The sequence below is a fragment of the Leucopleurus acutus genome (genome assembly GCF_964270905.1).
Source record: "Leucopleurus acutus genome assembly, chromosome: X".
In the NCBI taxonomy this organism is placed as follows: domain Eukaryota; kingdom Metazoa; phylum Chordata; class Mammalia; order Artiodactyla; family Delphinidae; genus Leucopleurus; species Leucopleurus acutus.
This window is the reverse complement of record NC_139148.1, coordinates 54,962,422-54,979,084: the sequence shown is the minus strand read 5'-3', so window position 1 is coordinate 54,979,084 and position 16,663 is coordinate 54,962,422. Positions and strand designations below refer to the sequence as shown.

General features: G+C 42.9%; 1 protein-coding gene and 1 long non-coding RNA gene across 4 annotated transcripts in view; one reads left to right on the top strand and one right to left on the bottom strand.

Annotated features, from left to right (window-relative positions):
* Positions 1-4,639, top strand: part of VSIG4 (V-set and immunoglobulin domain containing 4) — a gene marked incomplete at both ends in the record, with an annotated part of 28,772 nt that extends 24,133 nt beyond the window's left edge. For 2 of the 3 annotated variants that reach the window (XM_082864789.1, XM_082864788.1), the window contains 4 exons: positions 704-766; positions 1,302-1,379; positions 1,708-1,816; positions 4,402-4,639. In XM_082864789.1, the coding sequence (XP_082720915.1) occupies positions 704-766; positions 1,302-1,379; positions 1,708-1,816; positions 4,402-4,639 (488 nt within the window). Of the gene's footprint in view, positions 1-703; positions 767-1,301; positions 1,380-1,707; positions 1,817-4,359 lie in introns of all 3 variants that reach the window. The other variant, XM_082864787.1, reaches the window with a different exon arrangement.
* Positions 4,640-6,078: 1,439 nt separating this feature from the next.
* Positions 6,079-10,769, bottom strand: LOC309978417. The gene is made up of 3 exons (XR_014327122.1): positions 10,675-10,769; positions 9,466-9,552; positions 6,079-7,757 (listed from the first exon to the last, which is right to left on the bottom strand). It is a non-coding gene; the product is annotated as an uncharacterized lncRNA (long non-coding RNA).
* Positions 10,770-16,663: the final 5,894 nt, after the last annotated feature.

Below are 16,663 nucleotides of genomic sequence, written 5' to 3'. Positions count from 1 at the left end.
TAATTACTTTTTTTTCTTTTAAGTTTTCTGGCTAGTTTCTTGTTTATCTCAACTATTATCTCTTGCCTCAGGCAGCTGTGTGATAAATACATCCCTTCCCTGGGGACAGTTTTAGCACTGGGTGACCAATAAATATAAGGCTTTTGAGTCAGGTCTTTCAGGGAACCACCACACAGGTCAAATAATGACAATTGTTTGGGAATTAAATCTGCTCTGTCCACTCCAGCACCTAGAATGGGGTTTATTTTCAAGGCTACTACTGGCCTGGGGCAGGGTGATAGGGTTGGGGTAAGTTAAAATGCCACAGAGCTCCCTGTTCTTAACACGACTGGGGTGTTTTTCTTCCATAAATGCTACTTGGGTTGATGCAAATCTTTGGCTAATTTCCCCAAATCTGAAAGAAAAAAGTTATGAATTTTTTTCAGTTATTTCATTGCTTTTGTGAAGAAGTGAATATTTGGAGGTCATTACTCTACCATTTTTACTGACATCACCACACCCACCTTCTTTGTAATCCTTCTAAGACCCTCTCAAGAGAATGAATAGCTAAATTTCAATCAGAAGTTAGTTAAAACAAAATGTTTTCCCATCCAGATTAATTAAGGACCTGACTGGCCCTAACTTACTTCCCATTTTCCCTAAGGCATTCAACTGTTCACTCAAAGGTGCCAGAGCCCTTGAATGGACTCCCTTTTCCTTGCAGATTCCTCAAAGCCACTCGAGACCAAGACTAAGGCACCTCCAACCATGCAATCCCCCTTCGAAGGTGAGTTTTACTAGGGTTCTGCGGGAGTAGGAAAGGTCTGAAATGGCTTCATAGAAGCCAAGAGAGGAGGCCCAATGCCATTAGATGGGTAATAAGAGGTCATTGTGTTCTCCGGAAAGAAATTAGTAGTAAAGAAATGGAAATAAGAAAGATTTAAGGGTCATGATGAAGTGGAATCATGAATATATATATTCTTCTTCGTGAAAATGTTTGAGGCAAAAGGAAGGAGAGAATTTGAATAATCCCATGGGAAAAGTGAAAAAAGAAAAAACTGTGACTTCTGCTTTGCTCCTAGTCTGACTTGCTATAGGACTTTAGGTATATTGTCTCCCCTCTATTGGCCTTCTTCCCATCATAAACAGTGAAAAACTAAGATACCTCACTTTATGGTAATAGTGGTCAGTGACATGGCCAGGAATTGCAGAAAGCTTAGCACAGATACCCACAGAAGGACTTCAGACTTTGCAGCCACCCTCCACCTCACAGTTACTTGCTGGAAGAGAGGCCTCTAACCCTAACACACTTGTTATCATAGCAACATCCACAGTGAACTCATCCCAGGGCTGGATCACTGAAGTGGATGGCTACGTTGGAAAGACAAGTGCTGGGCCAGGTAAGGGCAATGTTAAGACTTCTAGCTTTCCCTTTTGGCTGTGAACTTTGTAACTGAAATTTTCCACTATATACAATGTTCTATGTCATTCAAATGCCCAGGCCAATCAGCCATCAACCAGTGGGTCTGAAATAACTTGTTTATACGTGGAGTCTCTAGCTTCTCTCAAGTCTTTCTCATGGGCCTAGGGTTTTGTTTGTCTCTCTGGCTAGCTAAGAAATTTAGGAGAAGATGGAAAAGAAAGAAGTGTGAGCTGGTCTGGACTGATCCTTGGAGTTGCTAGATTCATTTTCAACCAGATACCACTTGGTCTTGTTTTACCTCCTAGGAAATGGTCTGCCTATCTTTGCCATAATTCTCATCATCTCCTTCTGCTGTATTGTGGTCACCACAATGACTTATATCATGGTCTGCCGGAAGACATCCCAACAGGGTGAGTGATAAGTATGATTGGGTGGCTCTTGCTCATTTATTCATTCATTCAGCAGTATAGTTGAGCATAAACTCAGTATCAAGCACTATGTTAGGCACTTCAAAGGGCTCCTAGCCTAGTTTGAAAGTGAGGGTAGGGGGTCCATGGAGACAGACCTGCAAGGCAACAATGACAATACAACTTATGAAAGTTAATTCACAAATCTTTGGTACCCAACTGAGTACAGTATCTATGTAATGAGTTTTCTAATGAGGATGCAAGAGAAGGAGAAGTCACAGTCCTTGACCTCAAGTTGCTTACAATTTGATTAATGGAATCAAGGTAGAAGCGTGGAGTTTATCAATAACAATACATAGCTATAAAGGCTATGGACTCAAAGCCTGGAGAAGACAATCAGTGCTAAAGGTATCCAGAGGACAGGGGAGTCAGTTAGGGCTAGAGTAATTAGCAAGGGATTTCAGAAGGAGGTGGGGCTTAGACCATTCCTTGGAGGATGAAAACCATTTGAAAGGGAGCAATAGTCTAGGAAGGAGAAACTACAAGAATAAATGGGTAAAATGGTGAAATATGAATGTGAGTGGGGTCATCAATAAAGAAAATTCATGTAACCAAGCAATAGAGAAATACAGGGGAAAAGGAAAGCTTATTCCTGATTATAGAAGGTCTTGAACGACAGGTTAAGGAATCTGGACTTTCTTCTCTAAGCCTTGCATTAAAAATTACTAAAAAATATTTAAGCCGAGGAGTGACATGATTACAGTGTAGTTGTCAGGGTCATTTAACATCTATTTGCCAGCAGAGGAGGAAAAAGAATTTGAATGTTGATTTATAAGTAAAACCTAACTGCACTTCAGTTCCTGTTGCACTAGCTATTTTAACTAGCATTTGTTTGTCTCTTCGTTTGTAGTAGCTCTTACTCCCAAATAGTCTGGTTTCTACCATGGGTCTCTCCAACCACAAAGGAGAAGGGAGCCTTGAGTGTTTCCTTTTCCTGGGTCTCAAGTGTAAGCTCTGGTCTTGGCCAACTGCCATGGCTACGACCCATGAGGCTAAACTTGGATGTGGAGATATCTCAAGTGGTCACAAATCCCAGGAGTACTAAAAGGAAAACATTCATTATAGTCTCAATGAGACTGGATATAAACTGTAATCATATGATTATTTTCCTTTCAAAAACAGTCCAGGGTTCCTCATGACTCAGGGGGTAGAGGTCAAAATGTAGCATTCTATTCAAAGCCCTCTATAATGTGGCTCTGGCCTATCTTGTCAATCCCCACCATGCCTTTATACTTATTTTCATTTCCAGACACTGGAGTCAAGCAGGCAAATTGGCCACACACCTCATGCCTTTATAATTTTTCCTTCCTGGATTGCCTTCCCAGAATTCCTGCTTTCTACCTCTCTATAAGGGAGACAGCCTTAGGGCATCAATCCAATTTAACATGTAGTTATTGAGTGCCTACTATGTACCATACATTAGGCATATAAAAATGAAAAAGACCCTACAATATAGGAGCTGCCAGGCCAACTGGGGAGGTAAGACATGGAAATACAGGGCTCTATCACAAAGCAAAATTGCTGCAGCATGCCGTGTTTGCTTTGTTGTGGTTTAATGTATGCATTCCCTGTTGCATCTCCGAAAGATTACAAGCTCCTAGAGGGCAGTACCAAGAGATATCTATCTTTGTACTAGGCTAGAGCCTTTAAGCCTGCATGGAATGTAGATACTTCTCCTCCACTGACACTAGGGGGCAATGGTGACTTATTCCAAGATCTTTCCTGGGTGCAGGGTGGGGATAAGTGAATTTGGGAATGGCTCAAACCAAAGTCCCAGACATCAGACTAATTCAGACCCTTTTACCTGGGCTCTGGATGGCTGCCAAGTTTCTCACAAGGACTGCCTGGGGATCTTTGGCAAGATTCCTGGGTGGAGAGTGGATCCAGTTCCAGTGTCCCTCCCCCCACCATACCAAGCAAATGCTCCAGCCCAATGTCCAGAGTCAGTCAAAGATGACAGTGATAAAGTGTGCTTCCTTTTCATTTCCCTGATAAATCTGCATCCCTGTATTTCAACTCACCTTCCCAACAGCTCCTATTTGTTGGAAGGCTGAGACATATTGAGATCCCCCTTTCTGTCTCCCCTTCCCTTACCTTTTGACAAGTACTCATGCTTGGCTCTTACTCACTCCCCATGGAGACTTCTGACCTGATTCTTCCTTTTTTTCCAGAGCATGTCTGTGAAGTGGTCAGGTAAGATAACCTCTCTTCTTTTATCTTCTGACCCATTCCTTGCCCTCGATTTTGTTCGTCACTGGCATAGAGGAAAGGGGGTTTGGCACAGGCCCAATCTTAAGCTCAGAGGCCTTCAGGGTCAGGGCACAACTTTCTTCCCTCTCTGAAGCATCTTCTGTGGTACTGTCCTGGCCTATTGAACACACAAAATAATTCAGGTCCTCTAGCCCTCCATTCCCAGAATCCCTGGGTGGCAAGTGCCTGAGGGTCAGTTGGCAAGAATTGGGGCAGAAAAGTGGGAAACCAGGGTACCAGATTCAAGTTTCTTCTCATGGATGGTGGGCTCTTGGACCACAGGGTGTATGCCGGGGAGGTCAGTGACTCTGGTGAAACCATGAGGGTGGCCATCTTCACAAGTGGCTGCTCCAGTGAAGAGCCAGCTTCCCAGACACTGGACAACGACTACTCTGATGAACCTTGCCTGGGCCAGGAGTACCAGATCATCGCCCAGATCAACGGTGACTATGCTCGCCTGCTGCACACGGTTCCCCCAGATTATGAGCTTCTGGTCACCAAGGGCAAGAGCAGCTGCTAAAAATGTCCTACTGGGCCAAAGTCTGTTGACATAATTGCCTATTCATCCCTGGCATTCTGCATGGCCCCTTTCCCTGCTATCTTTATTCCTGGATAGTCCAAAGTGTCTTCCTTGCCAACACTGGGGTTGCTAACAGTGAATGGCTTTGCCTAAGAAGTTACCATATGCACCTCAAGCAAGCCTGCTGCTGGATCATGCCTTAGGCCCTTCTAGTATCCCTGCCTGGAGTTTCCATTGCTTCACTCCAAACACCAGAGGGAAGTGCCTATAGCACTAGGACTTGGTCATCATGCATCCAGACACCAGTCAACTTTGGCCTCTTACCACTGAATGACCAGAGGGAGGCTCAGCTCTGGCAGCTCAGGGAACCAGTTAGGTTTAGGATCACTTCCTTTTCTCTAGTGCCAGATAGCTTTTAATTGAGATTGTCATGTAAGAGGCCAGGGTTCAGTTCTGCTCCTGTACTGTGAGTCTAGTGCTCTGGTATTCTTCTGATGCTCAATAAATATCTAAACATAACAGCAACTTTGGTCATATTGGTCCTCTCTCAAGGACCTACCAAGAGTGATTAAAGTGAGACTAGTTGAGATGGTTGGGGCCCTGGGAGTATGGATAGCACCTTTGCTTTTTTGTTTTTTCCTTCTTCCCACCTATGCTACCCTTACCTCATTTCAGCAGTGAGCTCACTGGAACACAATGAACATTTGGTAAAACAGTACTCAACTGCCTTCTATTCCCTTTTTAATCATCCTGCCAGCTCCACCTGGGTGACTCTTCCCAGGTCAATTGGAAACCTAAAAAAGCGGACTGTGGGTGCAGAGATAAAGAGATCCCCCTTTCTCCAAAGTATGAATGCATCACCCTCAAGGATTTCCACCTCCTAGAATCCTAAAATCTTTGGAGTAGTTGTACTCTTCATAGATCGCCTTTATCTCTTGGCCCCTTCTTACACTGTGGGGTAGAGGTCAGAGCAGGGAAGTCTCTCTTCTCAAACAGGAATAAGCACTAGGAGTGTGAGTGTGTGTGTGCGTGTGTGTGTGTGTGTGTGTTTATCTGTCTGTATATGTGCACACACAATACACCTTTAAATCAGTGTCCTCAGAGAGGAACTGTTCTGGGTCAGTTCAACACTGTTTCCTTTCCCTCAGGTAATGCATGTCAAATCAACTTCTTCACCCTTTATGGAAGCTGACATGTGCCACTTTTGGTTACAATGCAATTCTTAGGTCAGCTCAGGTTTAACCAGCAGCTGCTCCCCTATGAATTGATTACAGAAGTCAAAATCATACATAAAAGTGAACAAAGAGTCCTTCGCTTTACAGGAAGGAACGAAAGTAATGAATCAAGGAGTACATCCATCCCTGGGACCCATAAGCCTTTTGTTGTTGCTACATAAATTGTTCCAGAGTAGGAAAAAATGAAAGGAAACTTCTAAACTCTTTCTATGATGCAGGTTGACACTGATACTGCAAGTTTATTAAATGCCACAAGATAACAAGATAAAACAAGATAAAATTACAGACCTAGGAGCACATATTTATTGCAGCAGGAAACTTCTAGAGATCATCTCTGCCTAAAACCTGATAATCTTTTTCATGCAAGACAAGCCAGTGAGAAAGTCCTAAGTATAAGGCTAGCCCAAATATGCAGGATAGGCTAAACAAAAATGGTATAATGAAACAGGACCTGTCTTAGGCAGGTAGCTGGGTGGAGAAAAGTAGAAGAGTAAAAAGACAAGATCTCCAGAAGAGAGGAAAGATATGAAGTTCCTCTAAGGCAATTTCTCAAATTTTGTTCCATGGAACACTCGATCCAGGAAATGGCCCACAGAAAAACATTTCCATGATCAGATAAGCATGGGAACTGCTTCATTCTATGGCCCTCTCTTGGAGATTTCCAATGGAACATTACAATATTAAAGTCTCTGAAAAATCCTGCAATAAAGCATCTGTATAACTTTTTGTTACCAAGTAATTCCAAAACTTACTTGCCCTCTGAGTCTACATTTTTGCCCTCCTTCTCTGACTCTTGACCCTATTTCTCAGGAAGAAAAACCCTCCATGTTGGCAATTGCCTCACACACCCTATAGCACTGCAGCGACCAAAGTTTAATTGTTTTCTTACAAAATTCCTGGGTAGCATTTGGCCCAATGGCCCAAAACTAATAGACTAGTGGAAAGTCTATCAACCAATAAACAGTTATTAAGTATTTTCTGTTACCTGAGTACTGTTCTGGGGCTGGAGTAGGGATGGAATGGGGAGACAGCAATTAAGGAAAGAGTATTGTTCTCTAGGAGCTCACAATCTAGTGGGGAATTCAAAAATATCCCCTGCAAAAGTCCACTAACAATTCAAGGTGTACCATTTGGCAGTAGGAGATAAAAGGGTACATACAAGCATCCAGGCAAGGAGTGCTTTGAGAATGAAGAAGGAAAGAGTATAGGTTGACTTTCAAAAGTCCTTGGAGAGACTGGACTTTGGCTTGGCCAAGAAGTATGGGAAAGAATTGGATAAGAAGAGAGAAATGAAGAAGGTGTTCCCAGGAGGAGAAAAAGCATGAAGAAAAGGAGAGAGATAGGTAAGGTCAAAGTGTGTTTAGAAGCCAAGGTTAAGTGTCCAGAAACTGGGTGTCTAAGCCCTGTGATGATGCTTGTGTGAGAATTCAGATGTCTTTGTTAGGGGACTCTGGGAGGGGAATGTGAAGGAAGAAAGTAATGAATAAAGGAGTACTGCCATCCCTGGGGCCCATATGCCTTTTCAAGACTACTGTATCCACCTAGGGCTCCCACTGTGTATAAGCAGAGCTGCTTCATTTCCCCGCCCCCCAACACCCTCAGGTACAATGCTTTAATTCCCTCAAAGTCACCGAAAATAACTTCTGAGAGCTTAGTTGGTATTTGGTGTGTGTTCTTGCATCCAGCTGTCAGTCTATCAGATGTATTTCAACTGTCCTGGCCTGGAGCTGCTAGGCATATGCCGCACTTGGGGTATTTGACAAACTGACACTCTACTACATGGAGTGTCTAACTCAGCTTGTCAAATACACGGAGTGTGGCACTGCAGGAGGCTGGGCCAGGGGCTTCAGTGGGGAGGCAAGATCTTCCTGGGAGATATGGCCCTGGAGGGAAAGAAAGAGAAAGGAGTCACACCCTGAGCACCAGGGAAACTGCAGAGGCTATAGGGACTAGCTGAAGCACCGGAATAAGGAAGTGAACAAAATAGGCAATAAGGCTTCTAACCAGAAGAGGCATCCTTAGGGTATGTAAGAAAAGCCCACTTGATACTGCAGGTGAAACCCCAGTGCTCAGCTAGGGAGGTCCTCAGGCCTGAGTCCTATAGCTATGGCATTTCTAGGGATCCGGAGCTCCAATGAGATTCTCTATGCAGCAGAGAATGTACAATTTGGTCATTGTCCTGCCTCCCTGACCTCAGGAAAGGACCAGGTCCCAGAGTCAATGTCCATGTCCCACCTTCCCAACTCTCTCAGTTTATGTTCTCACAGTGTTATGACTATGGACATAGGCTTTGAGTTTAAGCATGGGCATGAATTCTGGCTCTTCCACTGAGTTGAGTAGCTGAGAAATCTTGGATAAATCATTTCATCTCTTTGAGCTCTAGTTTTCCACATCCACAAAATGGGCGTAAGTATAGTACTTACCTAATAAGTTATTGTGAGAATGACATGAAATAATGTATGTAAAGCCCTTAGGTCAGTATTTGATACATAACAAATGCTCCAAAGGAAAAAAAAAAGGTGGTTGAACTACCACAAGGAAAGCAAGGGCCATTGACCACTGACTTAACAGGGTCAGGACAATGAAACAGGAATTTCTTATGGTCTCAGACTTACCTAACATGATGCACTTAACAAATCAGGACTCAAGAATAGCAGCTATAAAAGGACCTTCATCTAGTTTTACCTACTCATGTTATAAATGAGGAAATGAAGGCTCACACTGAGGATGAGAGTTGCTAAAGATCATACAAGTTGTACACAGTTTGGGGCTGTGCCCTATGGCACCCTATTATGCCCTCCAGTTTTCCTCACTGGTCCTTTTACCTCCATGCTCTGTATATCTCTCTGGGAAAAGGGAGACACATCAAAACGGAAGGCAAAATATAGGCAGTGGACTTGGCAGTGAGGTACTGGGATCATTCAACCCACAGCCATCAGAGAAATAAAGAAGCTGCCAGGAGCATGATCAGGCCTGGAACTTCCGAGAGAATTCACTTGGCAATACCCAGATACTGTTGCTAAAAATTCCAGATAGTCCGTGTTAAATTCCTCCCTTTTCCAGATGTGGTAGTTGATCTGTGAGAAAGTAGCTGGCTTATATTATATACTGGCATGAAAAGAGGCAAACATTCCGAGGAACATAAAACTACCCTATGAGGCCAGAAAGCCTTATCCCAGCTAAGACAAGGCAGAGGGACTTGTCTTTCAGCAAAAAATCATAGTGCATTGAAAAAAAAAACACTTAACCCTTTCAGGTAAATGTATGTTGGTAAGCAGATGACATGCTCCTCCAATTTGATATCTGAGAGTGACTTCAAACCTAAAGCTCTAAATGATATTTTCCATCCCCTCATTTCCCTCTCTACTTACCCAAGCCATTCCAAGCCACCCAGAAGTGTGGCTTTTTCAGCCAAAGCAACAATCTTGGTCACCAGATATGGCATAGTGGAAAGAATCAGACAAACTTGGATTCTAATGCTGCTTGGGGCACTAATTAGCCAATCATGGCTTTGGGAAAGTTTTCCTTTAGGCTTCAGTTGCCCTTTGAGCTTCAGTTGTCTTCTCTGGAAATGGGGACAAGAAGACTTACCTGGCAAAGTTGTCAGGAAAGTGTTTGGTGAGCTTTCCAAAGCCTCTCATATAGGAGCTCACAGGCACCTTAGCTCAGTCCCTGGAGCTGTGAGTGGAAGCCAATCAAGGAAGCTGATTAATAGAGTTTGAGTTCAGGGTAGTGGGAGAGAGATAACTGGACTGATGCCTTTCTTCTATCATTATCCTTACTGGATACCAGCTTCTGTGTGAAGACCTGGATAAACTGAAGATGTCCACAGCCTCCTGAATGCCCTTTCTGACTTCATCAAAAAGGAAGACAGGTATGAGGAGGTTAAAGATTCTTTCTTAGTACATGAAGTTTAAGAGCCTTATAGACCATTTTGCCCCAGTATTAATGGAAAGAGGCAGTGGCTGAGCTGAAACTATATTGGTTTTATTTCCACATTGGATGTTTTAGTCCATGCCTCTCCAACAGAGTGTATATAAGGAAAGCAGGTTCAGCTGAGGAAGGTTGGCCAGACCCATAGGAAGAAAAGATGGATATCTACGTGGAGTGATACTGAGGGTCTCTGAAAGTTTTCTCTTGGTCTGTTATACTACATAAAATATCATTTGCTCCCTGTCTACCCTGGGAGGGCTAACACACCAAGCAGTAAGACCTGCTCTGCAACTGACCCAGTTGGGCCCCCTCATACTGGGAGCAGTATGGACTTTTTTTCAGGCGTAGTTCAACCCCCTGCTCAACCCTACCCAGAGATATTTACTCAGCATCACTCTCAAGTCCTTTCTCAACAGAGGGCTAAAAACTATCAAAATAAGGGATATAAAAACTAAAAGAGTCTCTAGACACTCCATCTAATCCTTCCCCTCCTCTTCTTTTCAGAAGTGGTCAAAAATATGAGTCCTAGAATGGAGAAAGGACTTGTTCAAAGATACACAATGAGTAAATGGCAAAACCAGGACCATTATTTAAATATCCTGATCCTGGTTCCAGAGAACATTCCACTTCCATTTTGCTGTCCCCTAAACAGCCTGTTTGGAGAGGAAATGTCATCCTTCTTTCTCATCATTATAGGCTCCAGGAGAGAAGGGTACCAATGGGACACTTCTTCTCCCCCACCCTTGATCCAGAATTCCTGAGAAGGGTCCAAGGAGAATGGGATGAGCAGATCCAAGCCATATTTGGTAGCCATGGACACTGCCCCAGTTTGGGAATCCAAGCAGAGAGGACAAGTTGATACTATACCTGTTACTGGAGTGGTGCCTTCATCTTGTAGGAGGCATAGGTTCCCTGGTGATGAGTCAAACTGCAGAGACCAGAGGGAACTGGGCTTTATGCTGTGAGCAGGAAGGTCCTATGTTTTGAAGGGCCCTTGGTGTCTTCAAGAGGAAACAGAAATGAGGAAGATAAGGCTGAGGTTAGCCAACGGAAATCTGGGTGCAAAATGACAAAAGAGTGCCGTTGTGAAAGGGTCTCCTACTGAAGCAACAGTCCTCACTGCCATGTCCTCACCCACTGCCAGCTGAACTCCAACAGATACTAACTCCCCAAGCTGCAGAGAGTCTGAGCAGAAAGCCCTGGCTGCCCTAGGCTCGACCTATGGACAGGGAGGTTTCCCCGGATTTACTGAAGGAGTCCTGGAATGTCAAAGCTGAGACATTATCAAATAAAAATCCCCATTGTCAAAATTGAGAAACTGACCCCCTGAGGGATAAAAGGAAATGCCTGATATCAAAAAGAAAATTAGTGGTATATCTAGAATTTGAATCCATTTCTGTCAACTCCAAATCATGTGTTCTCTCACCCTGTCAGAATGCCTCCTAGTCCTGAAACACCCATTTTATCTCCCCTGGCACACAAACATAATTAGCAGGGCCCAGTGAAAAATGAAAAGGAAGGGCCCTTTGTAAAAAAGAAATTAAAAATTCCAGATGGCAACAGCAGAACATTAAGCTAAGTTTGGGGTCTTTCTAAGTATGAGGCCCTGTGAAAATTTACAGGTCACATGCCTATGAAGCTGGGCCTGCTAGCACAGCTCTGCCCACAGGTCACATTCTGGCATCCAGGGAGCTCACAGACAGAAAAAAGAAAATTCACATCTATGAAAGTATTAATTATGTGTTTTACATGTGTTATCTCATTTAATCAACAACCATCTAATATGGTATTATCATTATTCCTATTTATAGGTGAGGAAACTGAGACACATGGAAGTAAAGTGGCTTGTCTAAGGACACAAAACTAGGAAATAATGGAGAAGGCAGAATTTGTACTCAGGTCTTTCTGACTTAAAATGTTAGGCTTTTTCTACTCTCCTATGTTGGTTATGAAGAAAGTGGTTGACCTTGAGAAGGAAAAGATAGTGCCAGACACTTAAGTTCAACTGTGACCTTTAGGCTTCATGAGGGACATGACAGTTATGAGAAGAAAGTGAATGACTTCCTAGAGCCTTATGCTTGCAATCCTTGGGCAGTCCCCATTCACAGCCAGGAAGACTTTGGATTCCCATTATGCAGTGCTCTACATCATAAATCCTGATGATATGGCAGACGGGAGAGGCAGTTCTTGCAATGCTTTCAGGGTATACTTACAGGATCACCTTCAATGATTGCAGTGCCCAAGTCTCAGTCCTTAGTCTACATAGAAGAAATAGGGCCCTTGACAGTACTCAAGCCTCCGTGAATAATCTATCTAAGCTACATACAGTCATATAAATTCGGGTTCAAGAGAAAAGACCACATCCTGGAAGCCAGGAGTTTGGTGTCCTACTCCCAGATCTGTCAGCTCTGTTCCCTCCCTTAGTCTTAGTTTCCCATTTAACCAACAGAGGCTGAACTAGATGATCTTGGTGGCCTCTCCAACTCAAACATTCCCTGGTTCCTTTATAACCCCTTCCATACCTGCCCCTCTCTCACTATGGTCTTTCCTGTGTATGCAGAGCCTAGAGGCTCTAGGGGACTACCTGGGATAGGAATTCACTTACACTCACACTACTCTGCAGAAAACTTCCTTCTACCAGAATAATTTATGGGCTTAGTCCTTGAAACCAGTTTCCCCAGATCTGGCTTCTAGAAAGATTCAATTCCTTTTTATTTTGGTTTCTGACTAAAGCTTGTGGTGGAGTCAGGGTTGTCCTGTGGGCACTTTTCTAGGGAGGGACCCTTCCTCCCTACTCATATCCTAGAGATTAAGTTCAGCTACCCACTCAGGTTTTCTTCCTCTTATCAGTTAAGGTACTCTCCTAGCTTTTTAACAGGGGCCCTCTGGAAACAATGCCTTCAATTAAAGTAGTAATTAATGATGGCCAACTTGAGCTTCATAGTAGATCCATGAAAAAAAAAACATTAGGGTGGGATTGACATATATACACTAATATGTATAAAATAGATAACTAGTAAGAACCTGCTTTATAGCACAGGGAACTCTACTTCACTTTGCTGTACAGTAGAAACTAACACAACACTGTAAAACAACTATACCCGAATTAAAAAAGCATTAGGAGCCAGGAGGATCTACAAATCATACCTACTATGCAAAAGGTCTGAATTAGAGAAAATGGCATGGGGCTCCTCAGAGCTCCTCTTTACCTCACAAACACAAAGCATGCTTGGACGGGCCAATTTGCAGCAACAGCACAAACGGGACTTTTCCTTTAGGTCTGTTGTCCAACCAAAAGACATAGAGTTCTTCCATTTTGGATGCTCTTTGGCTTGACCATGCTTACGAGGCGGGATGAGGGAGAAGACAGTTGGATAGGGGGAGCAGGCAGACAGTGCGGGAGTCCCACACTGTAGATACATGCATTTATTCACTCAGTGCTGGAATGAAAATAAACACTGAATTTTGAGTCTGAGTCCCTGTGTCTTGGATCCTGTGTTATAGACCCTGGGTTATAGACCAACCTCTGTAACATTAACTATACACTCTTGAAAAATCATGCACAGCCTGTCTGAGCATCAGTCACTACATCATACTGAGGGATTGTCAGGCTAGAGGGGAGAGGGATTCAGGCATGCACCCAAGGAAATATATATCTCTACAGTGTGAGACAAGTGATTTGATGAAGGTACAAAGTGAAATCAGAAGAGTGGGTAAGAAAGACATGATTCTTCCAGGGCAGAGAGTGAGGAAGTGGTGGTGATTAGAAAGGTTCATAGAAAAGTAGGATTTTAGCTAGATTCTAAAAGATGGGGAAATAAAATAATGATGCTCACTGTCTCTAGAAAGCTTTCTCTGACCACCCCTTTCCTGACAAAATTAATGGCTCCTGGCTTTGCCTGCCTCTAGTCTCAAAAACCTCTCCACACTGCATTTATGTGTCTGTCTCTCCAAAAAGACCAAGAACTGCCAAAAATAGGGCTGTGTCTGATCCCTACCTTTCTTCACGGGTCCAAGGATGAAATAGTTGCCCCAGAACTGTGAGGTGAATAAGTGAATGCATCAGTGCATAAGCAAATGAAAGAGCCCAAGATCCTCACATTCCTTAGCTTACCTCACCTTCATGAAGGAACTGAGAAGCCCCTCTCAACATTGAGTTCAACTTCGTGCTCACCTACCCCCACTTCCTATAGGAAGCCTGTCAAGAAAATGCCCCAGGGACAACTGCAAAGCTGAGGCCACTTCCTGTGCAAGAAGCCAGTGTCCACACACTCCACCTCATCCCTGGTGATTGCTATGTGTATGATTGCACTGGGGCTTCCTCTGAAAGGAAATACAAAGACTGATGCAATGTACAGGGCACCTCCAGGCCAAGACTGAAGAACTTCATGTACTCATGGGCTTGGGGATAGATGTTTCACTGTGAGGTTCCCCACAAACCCAGTGACAATGACAAGAAATGTGGCAGCAATTAACCTACCAACTATAGGTCAACTTTATTCAACAAGGGTGTGTTGAGCACTTACTGGCTGCAAAGCTCTATGGTTGGCACCAAGGGGAAAAATAAATACACAGCAGAGCAGTATTATACATCTAACAGAAATACAATGTGAGCCACAAATTTTCTAATAGCGACATTAAAAATTTGAAATATAAATAGGTGAAAGTAATTTGATAGTACATTTTATTTAACCCAATGCATCCAAGATGTTATCTTAACCAGTAAACAATGTAAAAATGTTTTAATGAGGTATTTTACACTCTTTAAAATGTGGTGTGTGTTTTAAATTTACAGTACACCACAATATGGACTACCTATGTTTCCAGTGTTCAATCGCCACACATAGCTAGTAGTTACCATGTGGGACAACAAAAGTATAAAATGTAGTCCCTGCCCTCAAGGAATTTACAGGCTAGTCCAGGATCCAAATTAATACATAAGCATGTACAAAGAACAAATACTATAGTGGAGGTGAATGTATGGAAAAGAGCAGTGCACCTGAAGTCAGGAGACCCAGACTACAGTCTATTCTCTGCCACTGATTATCTGTGTGACCTTGAGTAAAACCCTCTCCCTCTATGGGCCATATCTACAATGAGGCTGGACTAGATTCATTCACTCAACAAATATATATTGAGAGTTTTCTAAGTATCAAGCATGGTGCGAGGCACTTGGGATACAGAGGAGAGCAAGACACATAAGATGCCTACCTTCTTGGCACTTGCAGTGTGGTGGAAAATAGCTATTGAACAAATAATTACAGGTAAATATGAAAAGAAAGGAGGAATCACAGAAAGCTAGGAGAACACAGGGAACCTAATCCACAAGGCTTGGATAGGTCAAGAAAACCTCTCAAAGGAAGTGACCTTTGAAGTGCGACTGAAGAATAAGAACAAATGACCAGGTGAGCCAAGTGAATAATTGTTGAAAACCCATTCCAAGCAGAAGAAACAGCATGTGTAAAAGCTCTGAGATGGGAAAATATGTGGCATATTCCAAGAAGATAAGGAGGCTGATGTGGTCTGGAATAGAGCAAGCAAAGGAAAGAATAGCTCAAAGCAAAGTGGGAGACGTAACAGGAGGCCAAACTGAGGAAGCCCTTGTATACTATGTTGAGGGTTTGAAACTTATCTAATGTGACATGAGAAACAAGAGAATGTACAAGTGGTGCAATACTCTTCCATCTTCAAGACAAGGAATTCTGGAGTTTAGGCCATGGAACAAAAAGTTAATTCCAACTGGGTGGACTAGAGACTTCACAGAAGAGGCAGCATTTAAAAAGAGCCTTGAAAGATAGTAAGATCAATAGTCAGAGAAGAGCATTCCAGACAAAAAGAAGAACACAAGTAAAAGTGCAGAGGTAGGAAAGAACATGGTGAGCTTGTGTGAATGGAGGGACAACTGATGTAACAGGGTAAATATAAGCTTAAGTATATTTTTGAATATCTATAGATGCACTAGAACAATAGCCACCCCAAAGCCTATCCAACTCACAAAATGTGTTCTGGGAGAAACCAGGCAAAGACCTTGGACCTACCAAGAAAATTTAGTAAGTGCCAGGCACTGTCTCAAGCCCTTTGCATGTATTAGTTTAGTAATATCCTCATAACAACCTTATAAGGGAGATACTAAAATTATCCCTATATGACATAAGAGGAGCTGAGGTTCAGGGAGGTCATGTCACTTGCCCAAATGCTATGCAACAATTTATGAAAGGTAGGAATTTTGAAGCAATCTACAAAAATATATAATATGGCTCTGGTTAAGAAGTAGCAAATTCAAGTCAGTTATCATCTCAGTCTACAAGGGCAGTCTTATTCAGAAAAAACTCAATTAATTTCCAATTTATGACTATTAGAGGGGTTGAGCTGAGCTGACTCTTGCTTAGCTTCTTGGAAAGAAAAAAATAAACTAATTAATGGGAATTCCCTGGTGGTCCAGTGGTTAGGACTCCGCGCTTTCACTGCTGAGGGCGCAGGTTCCATCCCTGGTCAGGGAACTAAGATCCTGCAAGCCATGCAGTGTGATCCAAAAAAAAAAAAAAGGTAGATAAGATAAGATAGGAGTTCCAGAGAGTTTAAAGACTTAGAAAAGTAAACTGATTGTGCTCCTCACTTCTTATACCTTACTCCCAATCAGAGTCCTTCAGAAACTTCCATCTATGACAGAAATAACAGAAGAAATAACTAGCCAACCACTCATCTATTTTCCACAATGGCCCACCTAAAGGTAAAAACCCCTAGGCAACAATTGTGGACAGGGAAGGAAGGAAGGAGGAAAAACTTGTGATAGTCCATTGCATATATTTGGAAGGAACAAAACAGCATTTCTTTAAAATATATAGTCTTTAATTCA